The sequence below is a fragment of the Canis aureus genome, chromosome 4, assembly GCF_053574225.1.
Source record: "Canis aureus isolate CA01 chromosome 4, VMU_Caureus_v.1.0, whole genome shotgun sequence".
Taxonomy (NCBI): Eukaryota; Metazoa; Chordata; class Mammalia; order Carnivora; family Canidae; genus Canis; species Canis aureus.
In genome coordinates, this window is record NC_135614.1 from 38,527,214 (window position 1) to 38,546,636 (window position 19,423).

General features: G+C 54.6%; 1 protein-coding gene across 1 annotated transcript; it reads left to right on the top strand.

The window, feature by feature from the left end:
* Positions 1 to 472: 472 nt before the first annotated feature.
* On the top strand, positions 473 to 9,664 carry SNCB (synuclein beta). The gene is made up of 6 exons (XM_077895449.1): positions 473 to 782; positions 1,408 to 1,537; positions 4,311 to 4,352; positions 4,558 to 4,676; positions 8,552 to 8,641; positions 9,013 to 9,664. Exons 2-6 carry the CDS (start codon positions 1,417 to 1,419, stop codon positions 9,043 to 9,045), a joined length of 405 nt encoding a protein of 134 aa, XP_077751575.1. The 5' UTR covers positions 473 to 782; positions 1,408 to 1,416; the 3' UTR covers positions 9,046 to 9,664.
* The last annotated feature ends 9,759 nt before the right edge of the window (positions 9,665 to 19,423 follow it).

The following is a 19,423-nucleotide window of genomic DNA, read 5'->3' on the forward strand; positions in this document are numbered from 1 at the left end:
TTGTTTTCGGTCCTATGTCACATTTCTGCGCACACACAAACATCATTGTAAACTCCCCAAGGGCAGGGACTTTTTTTTCCTTTTCCACTGTCTCCAGAATCAAACCTGCCTGGCACCTGTCTATATGCTCAATCAACACTCGTTGAGCGAATCATCCATTATTTTACAGAAAAAGAAACTAGCATTCAGAAAGGAAGGCCCCGCAGTTAATAAAAAGCATAGCTGAGATTCAAACCCATTTGAACCCCAAAGCCAACTGCCGGCAATATTTCCTCCCTACTCTTGGCACTACGCGTTGCCCCCCCTCCCCCGATTAGGCTTTTGGGAGCAGGACGCGAGTCTGATGCCCAGGGGTCCCCCAGTGGCGCGTCGGGGGCGGGCCTGGGAGGCTAGCGGGTTCCGCGGAGATGTCATCCTCCCCGCCCCCTGTCAGTCAGGCTGAGGGGGCGGCGCGGCCGCCAGAGGGGGCGCTGAGCTCAGAGCTGCCGCAGCGCCCGAGCGGGAACCGGAGCCCGAGCGTGCGAGCGAGCAGGGCGCAAGGCGCGATCCGTGGCTGGCGACGCACCGAAGGCCCGGGCACCTCCGCTGCGCCCCGGCTCAGGGCCCGCGCCCCGCCTGCTGCCGACCGACCTGCACGCCTGCGAGGCGGCGCTTCCCCATCCATCCCGAGCCGAGCCCACCGCAGCCCGGCCTAGCCGAGCTCCTGCGTCCGCCCGCCGCAGCCGCAGCCGCTGCCCCAGCCCCAGCCCCAGCCCCAGCCCCAGCCCGGGCCCAGCTCCCAGGTGAGGCGCCGCGCCCCGGACGCCGGGGTTGGAGAAGGGGCTGCGGAGGGAGAGGGGACTGGGCGGGATGGGGGAGAGGCTGGGAGCGGAGACGGAGAGAGGGCTCCGGCAGGTGCGCGTCAGCGTGTGCCCTGGGGTGTTCGGGCGACTGCCGCTCTGTGTCTGCAACTGCCCGGGTGGCCGCGTGGACGTGCGCCCGCGCCCCTGTGTTCGTGTGTGTCCGGGTGTCCGTGCGCGTTTGAACGTCTGCGTGTCCTGTATGTGCACGTGAGCGTGTCGGTGGGGAATGTTTGTGTGTAGTCTTGTGACCCTGCCGTGTGTGTACGGGCAGGTCCCAGGGCTTCGCGCCGAGCCCAGCACCCGGGTTCCGCGGGGCTGCAGGTTGCAGGGCCGGGGGTGACCGAGGCAGTGGCTCCTCCCGCGTCCCCGGGTTTCAAGGACGCTGGGACTCGCTGCGGCCCTGTGGCCTCCCGCTGGGGAGGGGGTAAGACCGGAGGGATCTCCCAGCCCTGAAGGGCGCTCGGGCCTCAGGAGGGAGGCGAGGGGGCACCGGCGTCCCCGGGGGAAGGACTGGGGTCAGGGTGCGGGGCCAGCGCAGCGGTGCCCGTGTGTTCGCCCTCCGCAGGCCGCCGGGATGGACGTGTTCATGAAGGGCCTGTCCATGGCCAAGGAGGGCGTCGTGGCCGCCGCGGAGAAAACCAAACAGGGGGTCACCGAGGCCGCGGAGAAGACCAAGGAGGGCGTCCTCTATGTCGGTGGGCAAGGGGCAAGGCTCAGCAGGGTTCGGGTGTCCTTCGAGGGAGTGGGGCCAGGGTCTTTGGAGGGAGGGAGTTGGCGGGGGAGGCATCCGGGCCGGAGAATATGAGTCAGCAGATGGGGCGAGGTCAGCAGGGGTCACTGGGGACACAGCCAGCTGAAGGAAGCCTGGGTCAGTGGAGGGGGGGGGGGGGAGTTGGTGAGAGTGGGGTTCAGATGAAAAGCCAGGACCCATGCATTGGTCAAAGCAGATAGCCTTCTTCTTCCTATTCTTCATGTGATTACTAGTTACCTGGTGTTGAGCCCTTACTCTTTACCAAGTACCCTGGGAAATGCCCTAACGTCCGTTACCTCACTTCATATGCCCTGCCCATTCCACAGACCAAGAAAAGTGGGGCTCCCAGAGGTTTAACTACAGTGCTCAAGGTCACACAGCTGCTGAGATCTGAAGCTGGAACTGGAGCCAAGCTTTATGGACTCCAGAACCCCTGTCCTGGGAGGTCCTTCCTCCTGTGTTATCGGGGCTGCCCCTTTGCCCCTTTCCTGCTACGGCTATGGCTATGGCCACGGCCACGTCAGACAGAGCTGCTTTTAGGGTCTTCCTGCCTCTGGATGCCTATTTTTGTCCCTCCTCTGGGTCCCTCCTCCTTGCAGCTTCCAGCTGTGTGAAGAGAAAGGCCCAGTGATTAAAATCTCTCACCCTAAGTGTGAAAGGAGAGGGATCCTGCAGGGCCATTCACATCAGGGGATGCAAAGCCCCAAACTGACAATTACTGAATTTATATGGTGGTGATTCAGGGTTTACTGGTGTGGAGTAGGCAGGATTATCCTTTCTGTGGGTGGAAGAGGGCTGATTAACTTGCCCCAGAGTTGTGGCAGATTTAGGATTGTGGTAACTTGAAAAATATTTATTGACTTCTTACTATGTGCTAGTAGGTGCTGACTCTCCTGATTGTGATACAGATCATTCCAATAGTGGAATCTGACATCCGGTGGCTGGGATGGGGACCACTGCAGTAGGGTAATCAAAGAAGGTGGCATTGGAACCGAACCCCAAAGAATAAGGAACTGGGTGGAGGAAAGGAGTTGGAGGAAGCAGAAAAAGGCTGAAGGAGATAGAGCTGGAGAGCAGAGGGCAGGAAGCTGTGGTGATGGATGAGATCAGAAAACTGGGCAAGGGCCAGCTCTTGAAGGGGGGGGGTGGTGCTTGCTGGCCAGGGCAAAGGATCGTTACAATTGCCATGAGAGATCGTAGGCTAGGGACTGATATGATCTGACCTCAGTATAGGAAGGTTCCACAGGCCTCTGGAGAAAGGCCATATGCAGGGAGGCCGTTGAATAGCCAGCAGACGAGGGTGGCTGGAACTAGGGCCTAGGTGATGGGGACAAGGCAGAGGCTTGAGCCCACACCTGCCACACCCCAACTCTGGCCTCCCTCCTGCCTCCCCCGACCCAGCCCTTTCACTCCTGTGTATTCCTGGCACCCTGACACAGTCTCCCTGCTGACGGACTCAAAGCAACCCCTTCCCTTTAGCCTGGTACCTCCTGCTCCTCTTCCTACCCAGAAACCACCAACGGGCCCCAGTTCCTAAGCATTAAAGCCTCAGCTTTCTGTAGCCTGTAACTCAGTGCCATTCATGGTTCTCCTCGGTCCATGTTTCCATCTCTCCAGGCACAGGCAGCTCTGATGTGCTCTGTGCAGGCCCAGAAAGGTGCCCTGTCTGCATGGCTTCCTGTGCCCTCCCCAGTCTCCTTTCTGCATATCCACCTACCCCTCATCTGTCAAGGCCCAGGAGTGCCCCTCCCCCATCATGTCCCCTTGGAGGCTGGAAGTCCTCTCCCCACTACTTGAGGTCCAGGGCACCAAATATGCTCTTCTCTTACCCCCATCTGACAGTGAGCCGTTGGCCCAAGACCCAGCACAGAGCAGGTGCCAACAAATGTTAGTGGGAGGAATGGTGGAGTGCCATGCAGCCTACCCCACCATCTCAATTTGGCTGGCCATAGCCTGGAGAGTCCTGCCTTCCCATGCTGTCCTCTTCTTCCACCAGCCTCAGCCCGTGCAGACACCCATTTACCCATTTTGGGGTCTACAACTGTTGTGCATTGCCACATCCTCAAGATAGGAGACTCCCCACTACCCTGAGGGCTCCTGCCCCTCCCCTCAGATCAGGCCATCTTGCCTCCCCAGCAGCTACCCTTCTGAGAAGACCTAGCCAGTGCCATGAGTGTCTGCCACCCTCAGACCCCGTCATAAACCTGAGACACTCCTCACTTTGGCCACAAGGGGGAATTCACACCCCAGTTAGAAGAGTCTTTAGAAGAAATGGAGTGGGGGTGCTGCTGGGTGTGAGTGTCCATAGGTGGGATGTGGGCAGTCAGGGCACCAGAGGAACCTTTCCAAATATATACCCCTCGACCCAGCTCCACCCTCACTGCCACCCTCACCTGCTCACCCTGGGCTGAGAGTTCAAGGAAATGTGCTTTGCATTTGCTGGCTCCCAGGCAACATCCCAGAGGGTGTGGGTATCATTTCAGGTGGAGGAGGGGCAGACAGTGGGGAAGAACTCAAAGTCCTTAGGAAGCAGGTGTGGAGGGCTCCGTGCAGTGATGAGAGGGGCACCTGTGGGATTTGGGGACCCAAGGAGGCAGTGATGGGGCCAGGATGCCCACTGCCAGCTGAGTCCCTCTGGAGGCTCTGTAGCCACAGTGCTCCCAGAGTCTGTTCCCTCAACTCAGAGTCCTTATGTGTGCTCCTTTTTGTCCCTGCAGGAAGCAAGACTCGAGAGGGGGTGGTACAAGGAGTGGCCTCAGGTACCAGCCCAGCTGGGCACAGCCCCCTTCCCTCACCCCGGGCTGGAGATCTGTCTGGGATCTGGAGCGTGGGCGGTGGGGGTGGATTCCTGAGAGTATGCTCTGTGAGAGAGGCAAGCCCTGGGACACCACGAGGGAGAGAAGATGCATCTGTCTGCTTCACCTTAGCCCCCCACCCCCTTCCCCAATCCTCTCCCTGCTCCAGTGGCTGAAAAAACCAAGGAGCAGGCGTCCCATCTGGGAGGAGCTGTGTTCTCTGGGGCTGGGAACATTGCGGCAGCCACAGGCTTGGTGAAGAAGGAGGAATTCCCTGCTGATCTGAAGGTGAGCTATCCTCTTGACATACACACATGCACATATGCACATACACACGTGCCAGGCACACCCATAAATGCACTACCCATAAAGGCTCTCTCCCCCTCCCCGCCCCAACCAGCCTGAGGCACACTTTGCCTCATGTTCTGCAATGCTCTGTTAGACTCAGCTCAGAATGAATTTGCACGGTATGTATGAGTGTGGTGCTCCCTGTCACTGTGACCCAGGTCTGGCTGTATACATGTATCCCGCTTGTGAGTGTGACCTGCACCACTTGGGGCCACATCTGCTTGTCACTGATTTCTTGTCATTCAGTAAGTATCCATACTAGAGAGGAATTATTCTAGGAGTTGCCACAGTGAATAAGTTCCTAGGTTCATGGAGCTGACACTGTAGTGGGAGAAGATAGTAAAAAGTCAGCCAATACATGAGATGGTTTCAGACAGGGGATAAATGCTATGAAGAAAAGATAAAGGTGATATGATAGAGAGTGAGTGAGTAAGGGGACTACTATAGTTGGGAGGGCTTCTCTGATGAGGTGACATTTGAACTGACACCCAAGGGATGAGACAAGTCATGTGAGAATTGTATTTCAAGCAGTAGGATGGCATAGGTAAAAGCCCTGAGGCAGGCATGAGCAAGTGTGGGCCATGGGGGAAGGGTGAGTTGTGCATCACATATTTGTACAGGCACGTTCCCCCAGGGGAGTGGTGGTAGCTACCCACATGTGCATGAAGGCAGACACCTTCATTAGGACACACTACAGCATAAGAGCTGTGAACTCTGAAGTGCCACATAGTTGGATTTGAATGCCAACTCCACTAGATCCTGACTATGTGATCTTGGGCAGATTCTCTCACATCTCTGAGCCTGCTTCTTTGCCTATATGACTGAAAATGAACACAATAGGGCTCTTAAGCAGATTAGATATAATATATAGATCAGAGGTTCTCAAAATTTACACGTGCATCAGAATCATCAGGAGGTCAGATTAAAATACAGATGGTTGGCTGCATCCCTAGAATTTCTAAGTAGGTTTGAGATGGGACCTGAGAGTCTGCTTTTCACACAGGTACCCAAGTGATGCTGATGCTACAGGTCCAAGGACCACACTTTGAGAACCACTGATGCAAAGGGCCTGGCTTGCATACTCTGAGTGCTTAGTGAGCGATGATGGCCCTGTGATCCTATGAGTGATCCATGTCTGCCCCCAGGGGCTCATGTGACCACAGGTGTGCATGGAAGTGTAGCACCATGATGGTGCACTCTGTGGGCCTCTAGTCTGCCAGACATTCCTCCTGTGAGGTGCTGGGTGTCTGTCCACATACAAGTACAGACTGCCTCTGTGGGGCAGACACAGATTTGTCCTGGCTCCTTTAACTTTTGGTTTGGGAGATTATGTACATTCTGCATGAATGTATCCACTGGGCTGTGGAGGAGACCCCACACCATCCTTCACTGCAGGCATTTTACACAACTGATCCTTTCCCCTGTGAGAAGTCCGAGACTCGGCTCAGAAGTTCTGGCTCAAGGCCTGGATATGCATTTTACCAGCTGTGTGACTTCCCATTTATTATCACTGTTCCAGGGATTGCTCTCATTCATTGAGCTCTTGTATGGGCAGGCAGTGTTCTAGACACGTTACATGGAGTAACTCACTGAATATTTACAATGTCTCTGGGAAGAAGGTACTACAACCTGTCCATTTTATAGATGAAGGAACTGAGGCCCAGAGAGGTAAAGTGACTTGCCTGCCTCTCTAAGAAGGTGCCTGGGAGGATAAGCTCAGGTATATGTCAGCAGAGTTGCTGGGAACCACCACAGGGCCAGGCCCCGAGCTGGGATCTGAGGTGCAGTGAAAGGCAGATCTGAGCCTCTGAGCCTCAGCTGTCAGCCTCAAGGGGCCTTTGCACAGAACCATTTCTCTCAGGCCTCCTTCTTCCTACCAGCTCTCCTGACACCTCTCAAGGGAGTTCAAGATCATGGATTTACTATTTGAACAGCAGCCCTTTGGAGCTACCAGCCATGGGGAACCCACGCAAGGGCAGGGTGCACATTTCTGAGTGTCCTCACCCTCAGCCTGCTCACGTGCATGATTATGGGGCCCTCTCTACCTACAGAGCAGACTGCACCATCACGTTTCCCATCTGAGGCAGCTGAGTTCAGAGATGAAGTGACTGACCTGGTGGCAAGCAGCTAGTGGCAGACTGTGATGTTTTTTAAGTAAACTTTTTATTAAAGTACAACATACGTCCAGAAAGCACACATCTGGATGAAATTTTCAGAGCGAACCCCCCACATAACCAGCACTCATGTCAAGACACAGAACACAAGCACCTTAGTCTGCTATAGACCTCTGTCCAGTCCCTAACCCCCGGGGCCAAGACTAGGGTAAGATGAGTGAGGTGTCTGGGGCACAAAATGAGGGGGACTCTCACTCTGGCGTCTCGTTTGATTGGCCCTGAGAGTGGACGCCTTCTTTACCTCACCTTTGTCCTGGCTCTGCCTCCCCAACCAAGGGTCATGGCTTCTTGACTTCTGTCTCCATGGATGAGCTAGGTATTATTTAACTCCATAGATATTGTTATTACCACGTACACACTCTTCTGTCCCCAGATGCTTTCACTCAACCGTGTAGCATTCAAGTGCTTGGGAGGCGCCACCATTCTCCTCTCTCGCTGTGGGGCATCCATCCTGTGATGAGCCATAGTGCACACCTCTGTTCTACTGTTGTTGGACATTCGGGTCATTTCCAAACAATGTGCTCAAGCTGGAATTTTGAATCCTGGGTGGCTTTGGGCAAACTAACATTTCCCCACCTCCTAGGCCTTGGTGTGCCCATCTGTGCACCAGGGGAAATGAGCCAGGTCAGGGGCTGTACACTCCTGTGCCCACCATGCCCACCTACACTGCTAATGTGCAGGAACTGAAGCTGCCTGGATGGGGGTAAGGCAACGAGACCACAGAGGTGGTCAGGCAGGCAGGCCTTCTTGGGGCTAGCCCCCCAGGCTCCCAAGATTCTTATCTCTGCCCAGCAGAGAGGAACAGTGGTTATATGTGGAAAATGGGAAGGTGGTATGCCCCTCTACCTACAGATCCCCCTCAAGGGTCCAGGAGTGTGCCAGCCCACACATGGCCATGTGCAGCCATGCATGGTTATTGTGCATGCCCTATGCAGCTAGCTCAGTCTCGTGTTTGGGCACATACGTGTGCTTACCTGCAGGTGTCTGGCCATGTGTCTGACAGCCTCCCTACTTGTGTGCCTGCTGGCCTGCACCCGTCTGGGCAGCAGATGCAGTGGGGAGGGGAGAGTCTTAGCTCACACATCCAAGCAACACCATGAGCTGTTGCTTCCAGCTTATCTTAAAATAGCAACAGCTGAAGAAACCAGGCCACATAGGACCCTGGGGGAGGGATGGGTGGAAGGTGGCAGGGGAATAGCTCAGAGCTCCTGCCCAGCCTTGTCTCAGAGCTTCCGTCTCCCTGCAGCCCAGAGGAGCCTCCAGGGTTATCTCTGGGGTCCTGATGCCCAGCAGAGCCTGACACAAGGCAGGGAGGGATAAATCAGGGATTTAGTGTACTATTTCCCTATCCCATCCAGTCCACATGATGGAAGTACAGGAGGCTACCAGGTGCTGAGGAGAGGGATGTGGAGAGTTCAGCTTCCCCTCGCCACCCCCAGCTTCATGGTGATCTAGGGGGATTTCACCCCTCATACCTTCATTCCACTTCCAAGGCACTCCAAATAAACAATTTAATTAAACATTCTGGTTGTACTGCCAACAAAGCCTAGCCTTCCTCCAATCAACTTAAAGCTTCCCAGGGTAGGAATTTGGGGAGCATCCTCAGCTGCCCTCATGGCCCTGTCCCTTCTCTGCCGGCAGCCAGAGGAAGTGGCCCAGGAAGCTGCTGAGGAGCCGCTGATCGAGCCCCTGATGGAGCCAGAAGGGGAAAGTTATGAGGAACCACCCCAGGTGAGGGGTGGCAGGGCTGGGTCGGGCTTTGGGCATCCAGAAGATTGCCACCATCCCCAGCTGGGGTGGGAGGTCCCCCGTAAGATAGGGTTGGGCCAGGGAACTTGGCACCCCCATTTTCTAGAACCCCAGGCCCTAGGAGGTGGCAGCAGAGAGGGAGGACAGGTGGGGCCTAGCACTGGGCCCCAGGCAACCCTGCCCAGGAAAGTCCCAGCTGTCCCCACCTTCCAGGTTCCTCCCCTGCCCAGGGAGAGGGGCATGCACTGTTCCTCCTTGAGGGGGAGGAGTCTCAGGGCCAGAATCTGGCCACTTGGGTCTCCAACCCCTTCCTCTTTTGCTCTTCCCCACTCCACCCCATCCCTCTGATGCAGGAGGAGTATCAGGAGTATGAGCCAGAGGCGTAAGGGTCCACGACGGCCCCCCACCAGCAGCACAATCCCCTCCCTGTCCCCTGCCCAGGCCCCCAGAGCCAGGGTTGTCCTTCTACCCCTTCCCCCTCAAACGCGAGATCTTCCTTTGCTCCGAGGCGCCCCCTTGGAGCCTGTGTTGGTGTCTGTCCATCTGTCTGTCCTACCCTCCCGCGTCCAACCCTGGGGCGTGGACAGGGCCGGGGCTACGGCCGTGGCTGGTGGCCTCGCCCCACCTATGTTGCCCCCTCCCCACCCCATCCCGTCCAACGTCTGCGCGGATGTAGCATGTTCTATGTATTTTTAAACGAAGACAGAAAGCGACGGCTCCCCACCCAACACAATCCCAAAAGAGGCTCAGAGGGCCCCCCGGATAGCCCCAGAGCCTCCCACCCCACTCTCACAACGACCCCAAGAATCTTTTTTTTTTTAGCCAAAGCCAGGAGCCAGGCTGTGCCATGTCCCCTCCCTCAGCCTGCCCAGTCCGAACGCGGGCGTCGTGTGTCGTGATTGTGGCATGGAGAGTCCCCCACCCCCCGTGTGAGCGTGTCCTGGGTGGGAGGGCCCGGGCGCCTCCCCGCTCCGCGTGTCCACGAATAAAGCCAATCTGTCTGTACCTGCCGCCGCCAGGCAAGGCAGGGTTGGGAGGGGGAGGGGCGGGGGAGGGGGGAGGGGGGCTGACGACGGGCTTCCGGGTCCCAGACTGCTCGGCTTTTTGGGGCCTGGCACCCTCAGCCCAGGTACAAGACTGACCACCTCCGGCCTCAGTTTCCCCAGCTCCTATCCCCATCGCCACCACCCCGGAATGACTTGGGGGGAGAGGGTCTACCCCCGGGCTGGGAATTGCTGTTGGCTAGGAGGCGTGACGGTGGCCTCCGGCGCCACCTGCTGGACCACAAGGCGTCCGCTGGGGGTGCGAGGGCAACGGAAGCCCGGCGCCGCATTGCAGGGTGGACGGGCTCCCACCTCCCGCAGACCAGGGGCTCGGATGACAACGCACGCGCAGCCACGTGTGCGCGTACACCGGTCCTTATGCGCCAGCCCAGTGTACGCCCCCTGGCAGGCGCGCACATGCAGACACGCATGCACGCAGGCCGACCGGCACGTGCAGACACGCGCGCTCTCAGTTCCACGCGCGCCGCGGAGGAGCCCTCGGAAACCGGCAGCGGGGGCCCTGAAAGACCCTGCGACGCGCAGGCAGAACGTTTACAGGCGCACACCGCTGCGCACACCTGACCATCGGAAAGACCAATCCGGGGGGCAGGGAATGGGCAGTGGCCTCAGAAGGAGGCAGAGCTCGGGCAACCCGGGCTCCACCCCTCCCGGAAAGGCGTCAGAAGGTTTGCGGGGCTGAGGTGGGCGAGGGTCCGCGGAAACCCGGCCAGCCGGCCAGGAGCCCCGAGCACATAAGGTTCGGCACTAGAGGGCCCCCGACACCGCCTAGGTGTGGGGAAGGAGGGGGCGGGGACGCCGCAGGGCCCCGCCTCCGGCACGGGGACGAAGCCGTCCTGCTCCGCGTCGAGGCGCCCCACGCGCCGAAGCTCCGCCCCCGCCGGTGACAGGCCCCGCCCCCGCCCTGCCGCGCTAGGGCCGCCCCTGCCGCCCCGGCTCTCTAACCCGGCTCCCATAGAGGCCCGCCCCCGCCCCCGCCCTCGCGGGAACCTCGCTTTGTTTTGCCGCAGAGGCCCCCGTCTAGTCTGCGCAAGACGTCATCCGCTGTTCTCCGGGTGCGACCTCCTTTCCGACTTTAGCGCTGCCTCGGCCTTGAGCCCCAAGGCTGGAAAGAGCTGGCTCTATTTAATCAACCCCCAGGTGTTAGCGCTTCGTCCTTCCCCGAGTCGGAGTCGCCGGGGGCGAGAGATGGTGCCAGGCCCCGTAGGCCTTGAACGCTGCGGGAGACCGGGCACTCGGGTCACCTTGGCTTGCAGTGTGCGACCAGTTTCTGGAAGTAGGAGGCAGCTGGCAGACGTGTGTGTAGGGAGAACAAACCGGTGGGCCCAGATTCTCTGAATTAACGTGCAGATGCCAGAATCTCAGAACCCTTTTGACTGAATTAAGACACTATTTACAATCTCGAGGTTTGCAAAGTCGTGGCCCTCCTGTTAAATTTGGCCTATGGAGATGTTTAATGTGCTAACACAAGGTTTAATTTTCTCTCATTTGATTCCGGTTAGCGACAGTCGCTTTCCCTCCCTATCATGTTCGTCTCATCCACTTCACTCATTTTTATGAACTACCTGACTGGTAAAGAATTTGAGTTTGCCACTTCCCCTCCCACTACCAGCACCCGATCTCCATTTTTAGACGCCAAAACCAGGTTCACCATCTGGCTTGTGGGGAGGTTTGTTCCTCCTTCCTGGGTGCCAAGCGACACACCTGGTTTTTGGCTCAGAGACCAACGTTCTCATCTGCCAGGGTCACTTTGAATGCATTCCAGGCCCAGACGCCTTAGTGGAAGATGCCAGCCCTGTGTCCCATAGCAGTCCTGATTGGGCACACGTGTGAGAAGATACAGCTCATAGGTTCCTCCCTTATGAAGGGACAGAGCCATTCTCAAGTGCCCAGTATGTCCCCAGCATCCAACACTTGACTCAATTAATTTTACTTGAAACCATCCTCAAGGATTCCTTGTGATTCTAAAGCCCCAATTCGTGGATGAGAGAATGGAGGCCAGAGGGGCAAAATTACCTGCCCTAGGTCACATTCAGCCCCAAGTCTGAGTCTGAAGCTCACCTCCTTTAGAATTTTCCAATATGAACTTGCTCTGAGAGAGAAACGTGGAAGGCAGCCACAGAGCAGAAATCACAGACATTCGTGCAATTTGGTGGGGACTGCAAGCAAGGAGGGGAGTGTTGAGCAAGGATGTCTCCAGAGTGTGTTGTGTGCAATCATTTAGCCCTCCAACAATGCCTGCACTGTTCTCACAAGTGAGGGGCTGCGGGGAACCACCCTGCAGGTTGCTGGCCTGACAGAGCTCACCTCTCATACATAGGTCAACAAATACTTGGAACAAGAGAACCTGGAGTTTTATGGCAAACATAAAATGGAGTGATGTGATGGAATTATGACAAGGAGAGGGTGGTGGAGGGTATTAAATTGCGGTGGTCAGGTCAGGCATCTGAGGAGGTAAGGTTGGAGCTGAAACCTGAATGAAAAGGAGGTTGTTAGCACAGGAAGCTCTGGGGAGACCAGCACTGTGGCAGAGGAAGGGCCCACCTGTCCGTGTCTGTGCCACATGGCAGGTGTGGGGCCAGCCCCACCTCACCTGACCCACCCATACCTTCCCTTCCTCTGTCTGTGCTCTTCCAACTGGACAGCTGCCCCTGCTCTGCCTGTTGAAATCCTTTCCTCCTCTGATCTTTCCCTAGTTCTCCAACCAGACATGATTTCTCATCACCCCCTCCTGCTCAGCTGTGCACCAGAGACCCCACCCCAGCCCTGCTCCACACCCATGTCCACACTCGGAGGGCCTTTGCTGGCTGGCTTGTCTGAAAATTGCCCTCTTCCCCCAATGAAGGGCTGGTGTTCCTCCCGTTTGCCTGTCTCCCTCCCGGTCTCCCCACCCCCACCCCTAGTAATGTGGCTCCACAGCTTTCTCTGGAACTTTATTTTTGTTTTCTCCCTTCCCTATTTATAGCTCTCTCCCCTCCGAACCATCCCTGCATCCATCCTGTTGCCTAGAAACTGGCTCTGGGCTGAGGGTGGGGGAAGGCCAGGCCAAGCCCAGGCAGGGGGAAGGAGGAGCTGTCACCCACTCCCCTTCTCAGCACTGCCTCCAGGCTCCCAGAAGCCCACCCCGCCCTCTGCCCAGCATCCATGGGTGGTTTTTAAGAGGTAAAACAAAATGTAAAAAAACAGCTGCTTCTGTGAAGTCCTTCACAGCCTCTAAAGGGCATGATGAAGTGTGATTTCATTTGTGCCTCTCAATACCCTACTCTGCCAGAGGCCTGGGCCCATTTTTTTCAGATGAGGAAACTGAGGCTCCAGGAGGCTAAGGCCCCATAGCGAAGTCTTCTCAGTAGCAACTCCACAACCCTGAATCTGGTAGCCTAGGGGTATTGGCCTAAAACACTGAATAGAAGATTTAAAAGTGTCAATATTCCATAACCCATGAAGTGAGAGGGTAAAGAAAAAAATTCTGTCATGATCCTGCTGCACACTAAGCAACTGATAATGCCTCTGCCATACTGTCCACAGTGCCCCTCCCTGCCGCTCCACCAGCACCCCCTTTTCTTTTGAAGGGGGAGGGGCAGAGAGAGAATCTTAGGCAGGTTCCACACCCAGTAAGGCACCTGACACAGGGCTCAATCTCACAGCCCTGAGATCATGACCTGAGCCGAAATCAAGAATCAGAGGCTTAACTGTTGAGCCACCCAGGCGCCCCCACCATTTTCCTTTTGATGCCCCAACCATGCCTTCACCATGCCCTCCACCATGGCCCCACCATGCCATCTCACAGTCCCCCTACCATGTTCCCACCATACCCCACCATGTTCAGCTGTAGCTTCTCTCTCTCCCTAATGCCTATCTTCCACAAATTGGACCATGAATCCTGAGCTTGTTTCCTGCCTCTGTCATTTCACCAACTGAGTGACCTTGGATAGTCCATGTTACCTCTCTGAGCTTCAGTTTGCCCAGTTCAAAAGTGAGGATACTAATTTTCACCCCATAGCACTAATAAGAGAATTAAATGAGATACGAAAAACTGTTTTTGCAAACTGTAGAGTGCTGTAACATGTGAGCGAACAATTAGAATAGTAAATATTGGTTTGTTATTATTATCAGGGCCAAGAGGTGGGGCAGGACAACCAAAGCGGGCCCTGGGATCAGAAAGGGAGCCCATGGCCTATGTCCAGGAAGAAGGACCTCCTTCCCTGGAAGAATGAAGGACAAGGGTGGAGGCTGCCTGAGAGCGTCTGCAGACCACTGGGGAGCAGAGGACAGCTCAGAGGCCCTCTTGTGCCTGATTCCTCTTTCTCAAGTGCCCCTGTTCACTGTTCCCATCCCCCACTTCCCTCTCTTCCTATCCCCACCCCAAGGCCCACCTCTGCCTTCAAAATAGGCTCTCTGGGCAGAATGGAAGAGAGGGCTGCCAAGGAGCAGCTGGGCCATGATTCAGCCTGAGTCACCCATCCAAATCCCAGGGCCTGCAGCTGCCAGAGGGAGGGGGAGGGGAGAGGGAAGGAGGGAGGGGGCCTATGTGGGCTGCAGACTGTGCTCATAGGTGCCTAGTCTAGGGACTCTCATGAATATCAGGGCAGTGCTGTGAGGGCATGGGAGTGACGCGTACGAGGATCGGGATGGGGAAGATGACCCCATGGACATCAGTTATCTGGGCTGTCGGAGGAGGCAGGGTTTTCATGTGTGTGCGCCTGCACATGCATGGGGTGTCACAATTGTAACTGACTAAAGAAGGGCTCATAGTGTGGGCAGGAGTTTTGCTCCCAGCTTTGTCACTTTCTAGCTGTGTGACCCTCGCAAGTGACTTACCCTCTCTGAGCTTCTGTTTCCTCACTTACAAAATGGGAACAATAATGTCAATCTCAGATGGTTTTCCTTAAGCATTCAATGTGATAAGATGATGACTGTAAGACAATCAGTGAATGGTACACCACTACCACCATCACCATCATTTAGGGTATAGTGGATTATACATTGGTTATATGAGGATAGATACATATCTGAGAGTTTGTGTTCAGGTGTGTCCATGCAAGCCTTGGTGCGGAGGGGGTCTGGATGAGTGTTTCTTTTTTTTTTTTTTTTTAAGATTTTTATCTATTTATTCACGAGAGAGAGAGACAGAGACACAGGCAGAGGAAGGAGCAGGCCCCACACAGGGAGCCCAACACGGACTCGATCCCAGGTTTCCAGGATCACACCCTAGGCTGAAGGTAGTGCTAAACTGCTGAGCCACCGGGGCTGCCCTGGATGAGTGTTTCTTGAAGAACTGGGTGAATGTGTATTGTGTGTGTCTCTGAAACAAAGATAAGAACTCTACAGAAAGTAGGTTTATATGGCACTGTCTGCCATATGATCCCACCCTCTTCCTCTCTCTCTCTCTCTCTCTCAAACACACACACACACACACACACACACACACACACACACACACACACACCTTCCCTAGAGGCTGTGATTTGCTGAAATTCAGCCTAGACCAGGACCAGAGCTCAGGCAAAGGAGCTAAGAAACTGTGGATGCTGTTGTATTGGGAATCTCAGACTTTCTCAAAAGCCTTTAACCTCAAACAAAACAGGAATGAGTGTGACAGGGGGAATGTTTTTGATGGAATGGATATGAACATATGAACATGAGAGAGCACGAGGTGTGTGTGTGCGTGCATGGGTGCACACAGGGGTGTAGCTGGGGGGTGGCTGCGTCTCTGCTCTGGTACAGTCTGCTTGTCTCCATGGCGCCTGTTGCCACACACGCTTGCTTTTCAGAAAGTCACTGGGTTTGTTTATTCCACCCCCAGCCTGGGTGCCAGCCAAGGAGCTGCAGGCACTTGTTTATCTTCTGGTGCGTAAGAGTGTGTATGGCTTCCCAGTAGCAGACCAACCCGAGATACGTGTGCACACACACTCACATGGATGTGGTGACCATGTTAGTTATCACAGGATGAGCCCAAACCCCAGGATGAGCCAAAACCCCAAGCCCAGACAGATTTGCTCCATATGGAGACAGAGATGACCACCCCCCAGCAGCTTCAGGTAGACACACCACCAATTGAGCAACCCCCAGAGCTCCAAGAAAGTGTGACAGCCAGTTGCCCTGTCTGTGGTCTTGTGCTCTAGCCCCAACCCCAGAACTAATCTCTGCAGAGTGGTTGGCCAGGCCTAGGTCACTCCCCATCCCAAAAGCTGATAGGCCCATCCTACCCTACCACATGGACTGGAGTGGGAAGGTGATTCCCCAGGAAAAATAAAGGTGCTGTGATCAAAAAAAAGGTTCACAGGGCTGGTCTTTGCCATAATCCTGGCGTCTACCATGAGTGCTACACTATGCTTGGTGCTTGGTGGTTTTATTTCTCCTATATCCTCTTCAGAGCTCCGAGAGCTGAGTTACATATGATGAAGTTGAGGCTATCAGATATACCTTAATCAAGGCCACACAGCTAGTTGCTGGCAAAGTCAGGATCTGAACCCACACTGCCAGCTTCCATGCCCTTTTTGAGCTCCCACTCTGCTTTAGCAAATGTTTTGTTTTGCTGTCTAGAAATTTTCATCTTTAAATATGTTTATATAAATAACTCCCCGTAGAACAAAAGTGTTGGAGAGTGTGACAAAGGGCACAGATGGAAAGAGGTCCTGAGTATGCCCATGTAACAGACACAGCTGGAGCTCTGATCCCTTCAGATGCCCTCACAATTTCTGTGTCCACCAGCAAGACTCCCAACAGGTGGTACCTGCATCTTTGTCAAAAATCTGCCCCTGGGCTTTAGAACCAACTTTACCCCTGTGAATTGTGGGCCAGAAGTGCCTGGGAATTAACACATACATAGCTCCACGGGTTAGCTCTTCATCAATATTTGCCAGGTGCTGGGATATAAACACACCAGTTCCAGTACCCTCAGCCAGGGGAATTCTGAGATGTGCATTTACCCCATTTTCTTAATCTTCCTGCAGGATTCCACTTCACCCACCCACTGGGATAGCTGACTTAATAACCACCTCATATTGGATGCCTTCCCCTCCTGGGTCACCTCCCCACTCCCCTGCTGGTGTCTTTGCACCTCCCAAATAAACCACATTCCTTCAATCTTCATCTCAGGATCTGTGAGCTGCCCCAAGGGTCTGGATCCCATCCTCTTATTCCATCCTGAGCATCTGGGCCCAGCCATTGTGTTCTCCCTTCCTGGCATCTTCCCTTTCCCTCACTACTGGCCCCTCTTATGGGAATTTAAATGCCTCCAAATCTCCTCAGTGTAGCCTCCTATCCCTCTGTAGAGATTATGATATTGCCTGTCTCCCTCCAACCCCAAATTTGCTGAGAGGGTCATCTGCTTGCTTTCTTTACTTCTTTTTCTTTCTAAAGATTTTATTTATTTATTTGAGAGAGAGAGAAAGCGAGCACAAGCAGGGGGGAGGGGCAGAGGGAAAAGAAGAAGCAGACTCCCCACTGAGCAAGGAGCCCAAGATCATGACCTGAATTGAAGGCAAATGCTTAACCACTGAGCTACCCAGGTGTCCTTTTCTTTACTCCTTACTCTGATTTACTCATCAATTCCCCCACCCAAGTTTGCCTTCCACCCCCACCACTCCACTCACTGTGCTTTCATCAAATTTCCATTACCTTCTTTGCAAGTCCAGAGATAATCTCTCAGGCCATATCTTGTCCTCCTGATGCAACTGCTTTCCTTCTGAACCATTCTCCCCTTGGCTTCTGAGGCATCATTCTCCTGGTTTATCTGATTACTGTTTCTCATTCTTCTTTGTAGTCTTCTTCTCCCAGCTGGTACCTTAATGTTGGTGTTCCTCAGGGTGGACATAGGGCCCTTGTCTCATCTTATTTGGTCTATACTCTCCCTTCACGTACTGACACCCCTCTCATGACTTCCATCATCAGAAACCTTGTCTGTCTCCAGCCTGACCACTCCAGAGCTCAGTTTTAGATGTCTCAGCATGGCAGCCCCACAAGCTCCTTCTTTTCCCAGGGCTCATAGGGTATCTGTCTTCCATCCACTCAGCTCCCCAAGACAGGACTTCAGACAGGAAACAATCCTTTCTCCCTTCACAGCCACAACCACCCATAACCAAGAAGATCTGTTGACTTTACTGCTAAATAGATGTCAAACCCAGCCCCCCCCCCCATCCCAATAAAAACTGCCATGGTTCAATCATCATCATCTCTCACCTGGACAACTTCACAGCTTCCTCACTCATGCCCTGGTTCCACTCCTATCCACCCTCACTCTGTCCCAGGGGGAGCGTGTTAGATCATAGGTTTGTTCTTGCCACTTTTCATGTCTTGTGAACTTCCCCCAAGATTCAATGTCTTCATCTGTATCATGGGGCCAACAATGTTTACCTAGAAGAGTTGTAGGGGGAATGAAATGAAACACTGAATGTCGAATAGGGTTTGTAAACTGTGAAGTGAAGTGCTCTTGTGGGCAGCGAATTACCAATTTTCAGGGCCTGAAACCTTAGGAAGCATCCCTTGTGTGGGCGTTGTCCGTGGTGCTGAAAATTGGTCCTGCACCCCGAGGTTTTCTACTTTTCTGGGATGCTGGTTGAAGACGTTGATCTGATAGATTTTATTAATTTACTACCCGGATTTTTATAAGATCACGGAGATTTATGGTTCACCAGGTAAGTGGGAGGAATAGAAGCTAAGGGTTTAATGTGAGTTAGCTCGACTATTAACTAGCTGTGTGAACACAAGTAACCCATCAGAATCTGTTTTCTTATCTGAAAAACGAGGATATACATATTAACTTGCTCCTAAGTAATTGGAAATTGAAATTATATGACACACAACAAAAACTTAGGATGGTGTCTGCCCTTAAATAAACGTTACGTTAATGTTAGTTGTTACTATTTTTAATGGGTAGCTTCACGGTGCAGGTGAGAAGGTTTTATCACCTCTCGGCAATTACAGATTTGTTCTCCTCTGGGAGATCAAAGGGGAAGGGACGATTTCTCTGCGAAGAAATGTTGAGGACGGGGGTAGGCAAAAAGGCCTCAGTGATGTCCTTTGCAGTTCAGATTCAACTGGAAGCCCCTGAAAACCTATTTTGGGCTCCTTCATCCTTCCAAGACCACTGTGAGATGATTAATGCTAGTCCCATTTAATAGATTGGGAAACGGAGTCTCAAAAATGGTGAAATGATTTGCTCAAGGATACCCAGAGAGAAGAGAACCGAGCTTGCCTAGGCCGAAGATTGGGCGGGCACCCTGGCTGGGGAGGCCGGGAGCGAGGGAATCGAAGGCGCCTCGCTCCCACCCCCTTCGTGTCCCCTCAACTTGCGGGAGCGTGGGCGGTGGCGAGACAAAGGGGCGGGGGCGGGGAGAGAAAGCCGGAAGTGCGGCCAAGGCGGGGGCGGGAAATTTCCTCGCGGGGGGAGCTCGGAGATCGCGCCGACCTGGGCCCCTATCCAGGCGCTGCGTGTCCTTCGAGAAGTGCCTCTCCCTCTCCGAGTCCCAGTTTCCTCCCCGGTAAAACAAGTAGACAGTGTTCGCGGGGCTGGATTGAGTGAGAGACCTGACAAGCAGCGCGCCCCGCCCGCAGCCGCGCGCAGCAAATGGGCAGCCGCTCCGCCCCTCAGTCTCCCTGTCTGTGAAATGGGAACCAGGTCGCGGAGGGCGGGGAACCCAGGAGCCCCGGGACCTCGGTGAGGACGCGGGGCGACGGCACCCCTCCCTCTCTCGCTCTGGCC

Bases quoted from the DNA above. Each gene is read 5' to 3' on its own strand.
- SNCB (XM_077895449.1), top strand. From the start codon at position 1,417: ATGGACGTGTTCATGAAGGGCCTGTCCATGGCCAAGGAGGGCGTCGTG. The intron at 4,677-8,551 runs GTGAGCTATCCT...CTCTGCCGGCAG, and splicing joins AATTCCCTGCTGATCTGAAG to CCAGAGGAAGTGGCCCAGGA. The intron at 8,642-9,012 runs GTGAGGGGTGGC...CCTCTGATGCAG, and splicing joins GTTATGAGGAACCACCCCAG to GAGGAGTATCAGGAGTATGA.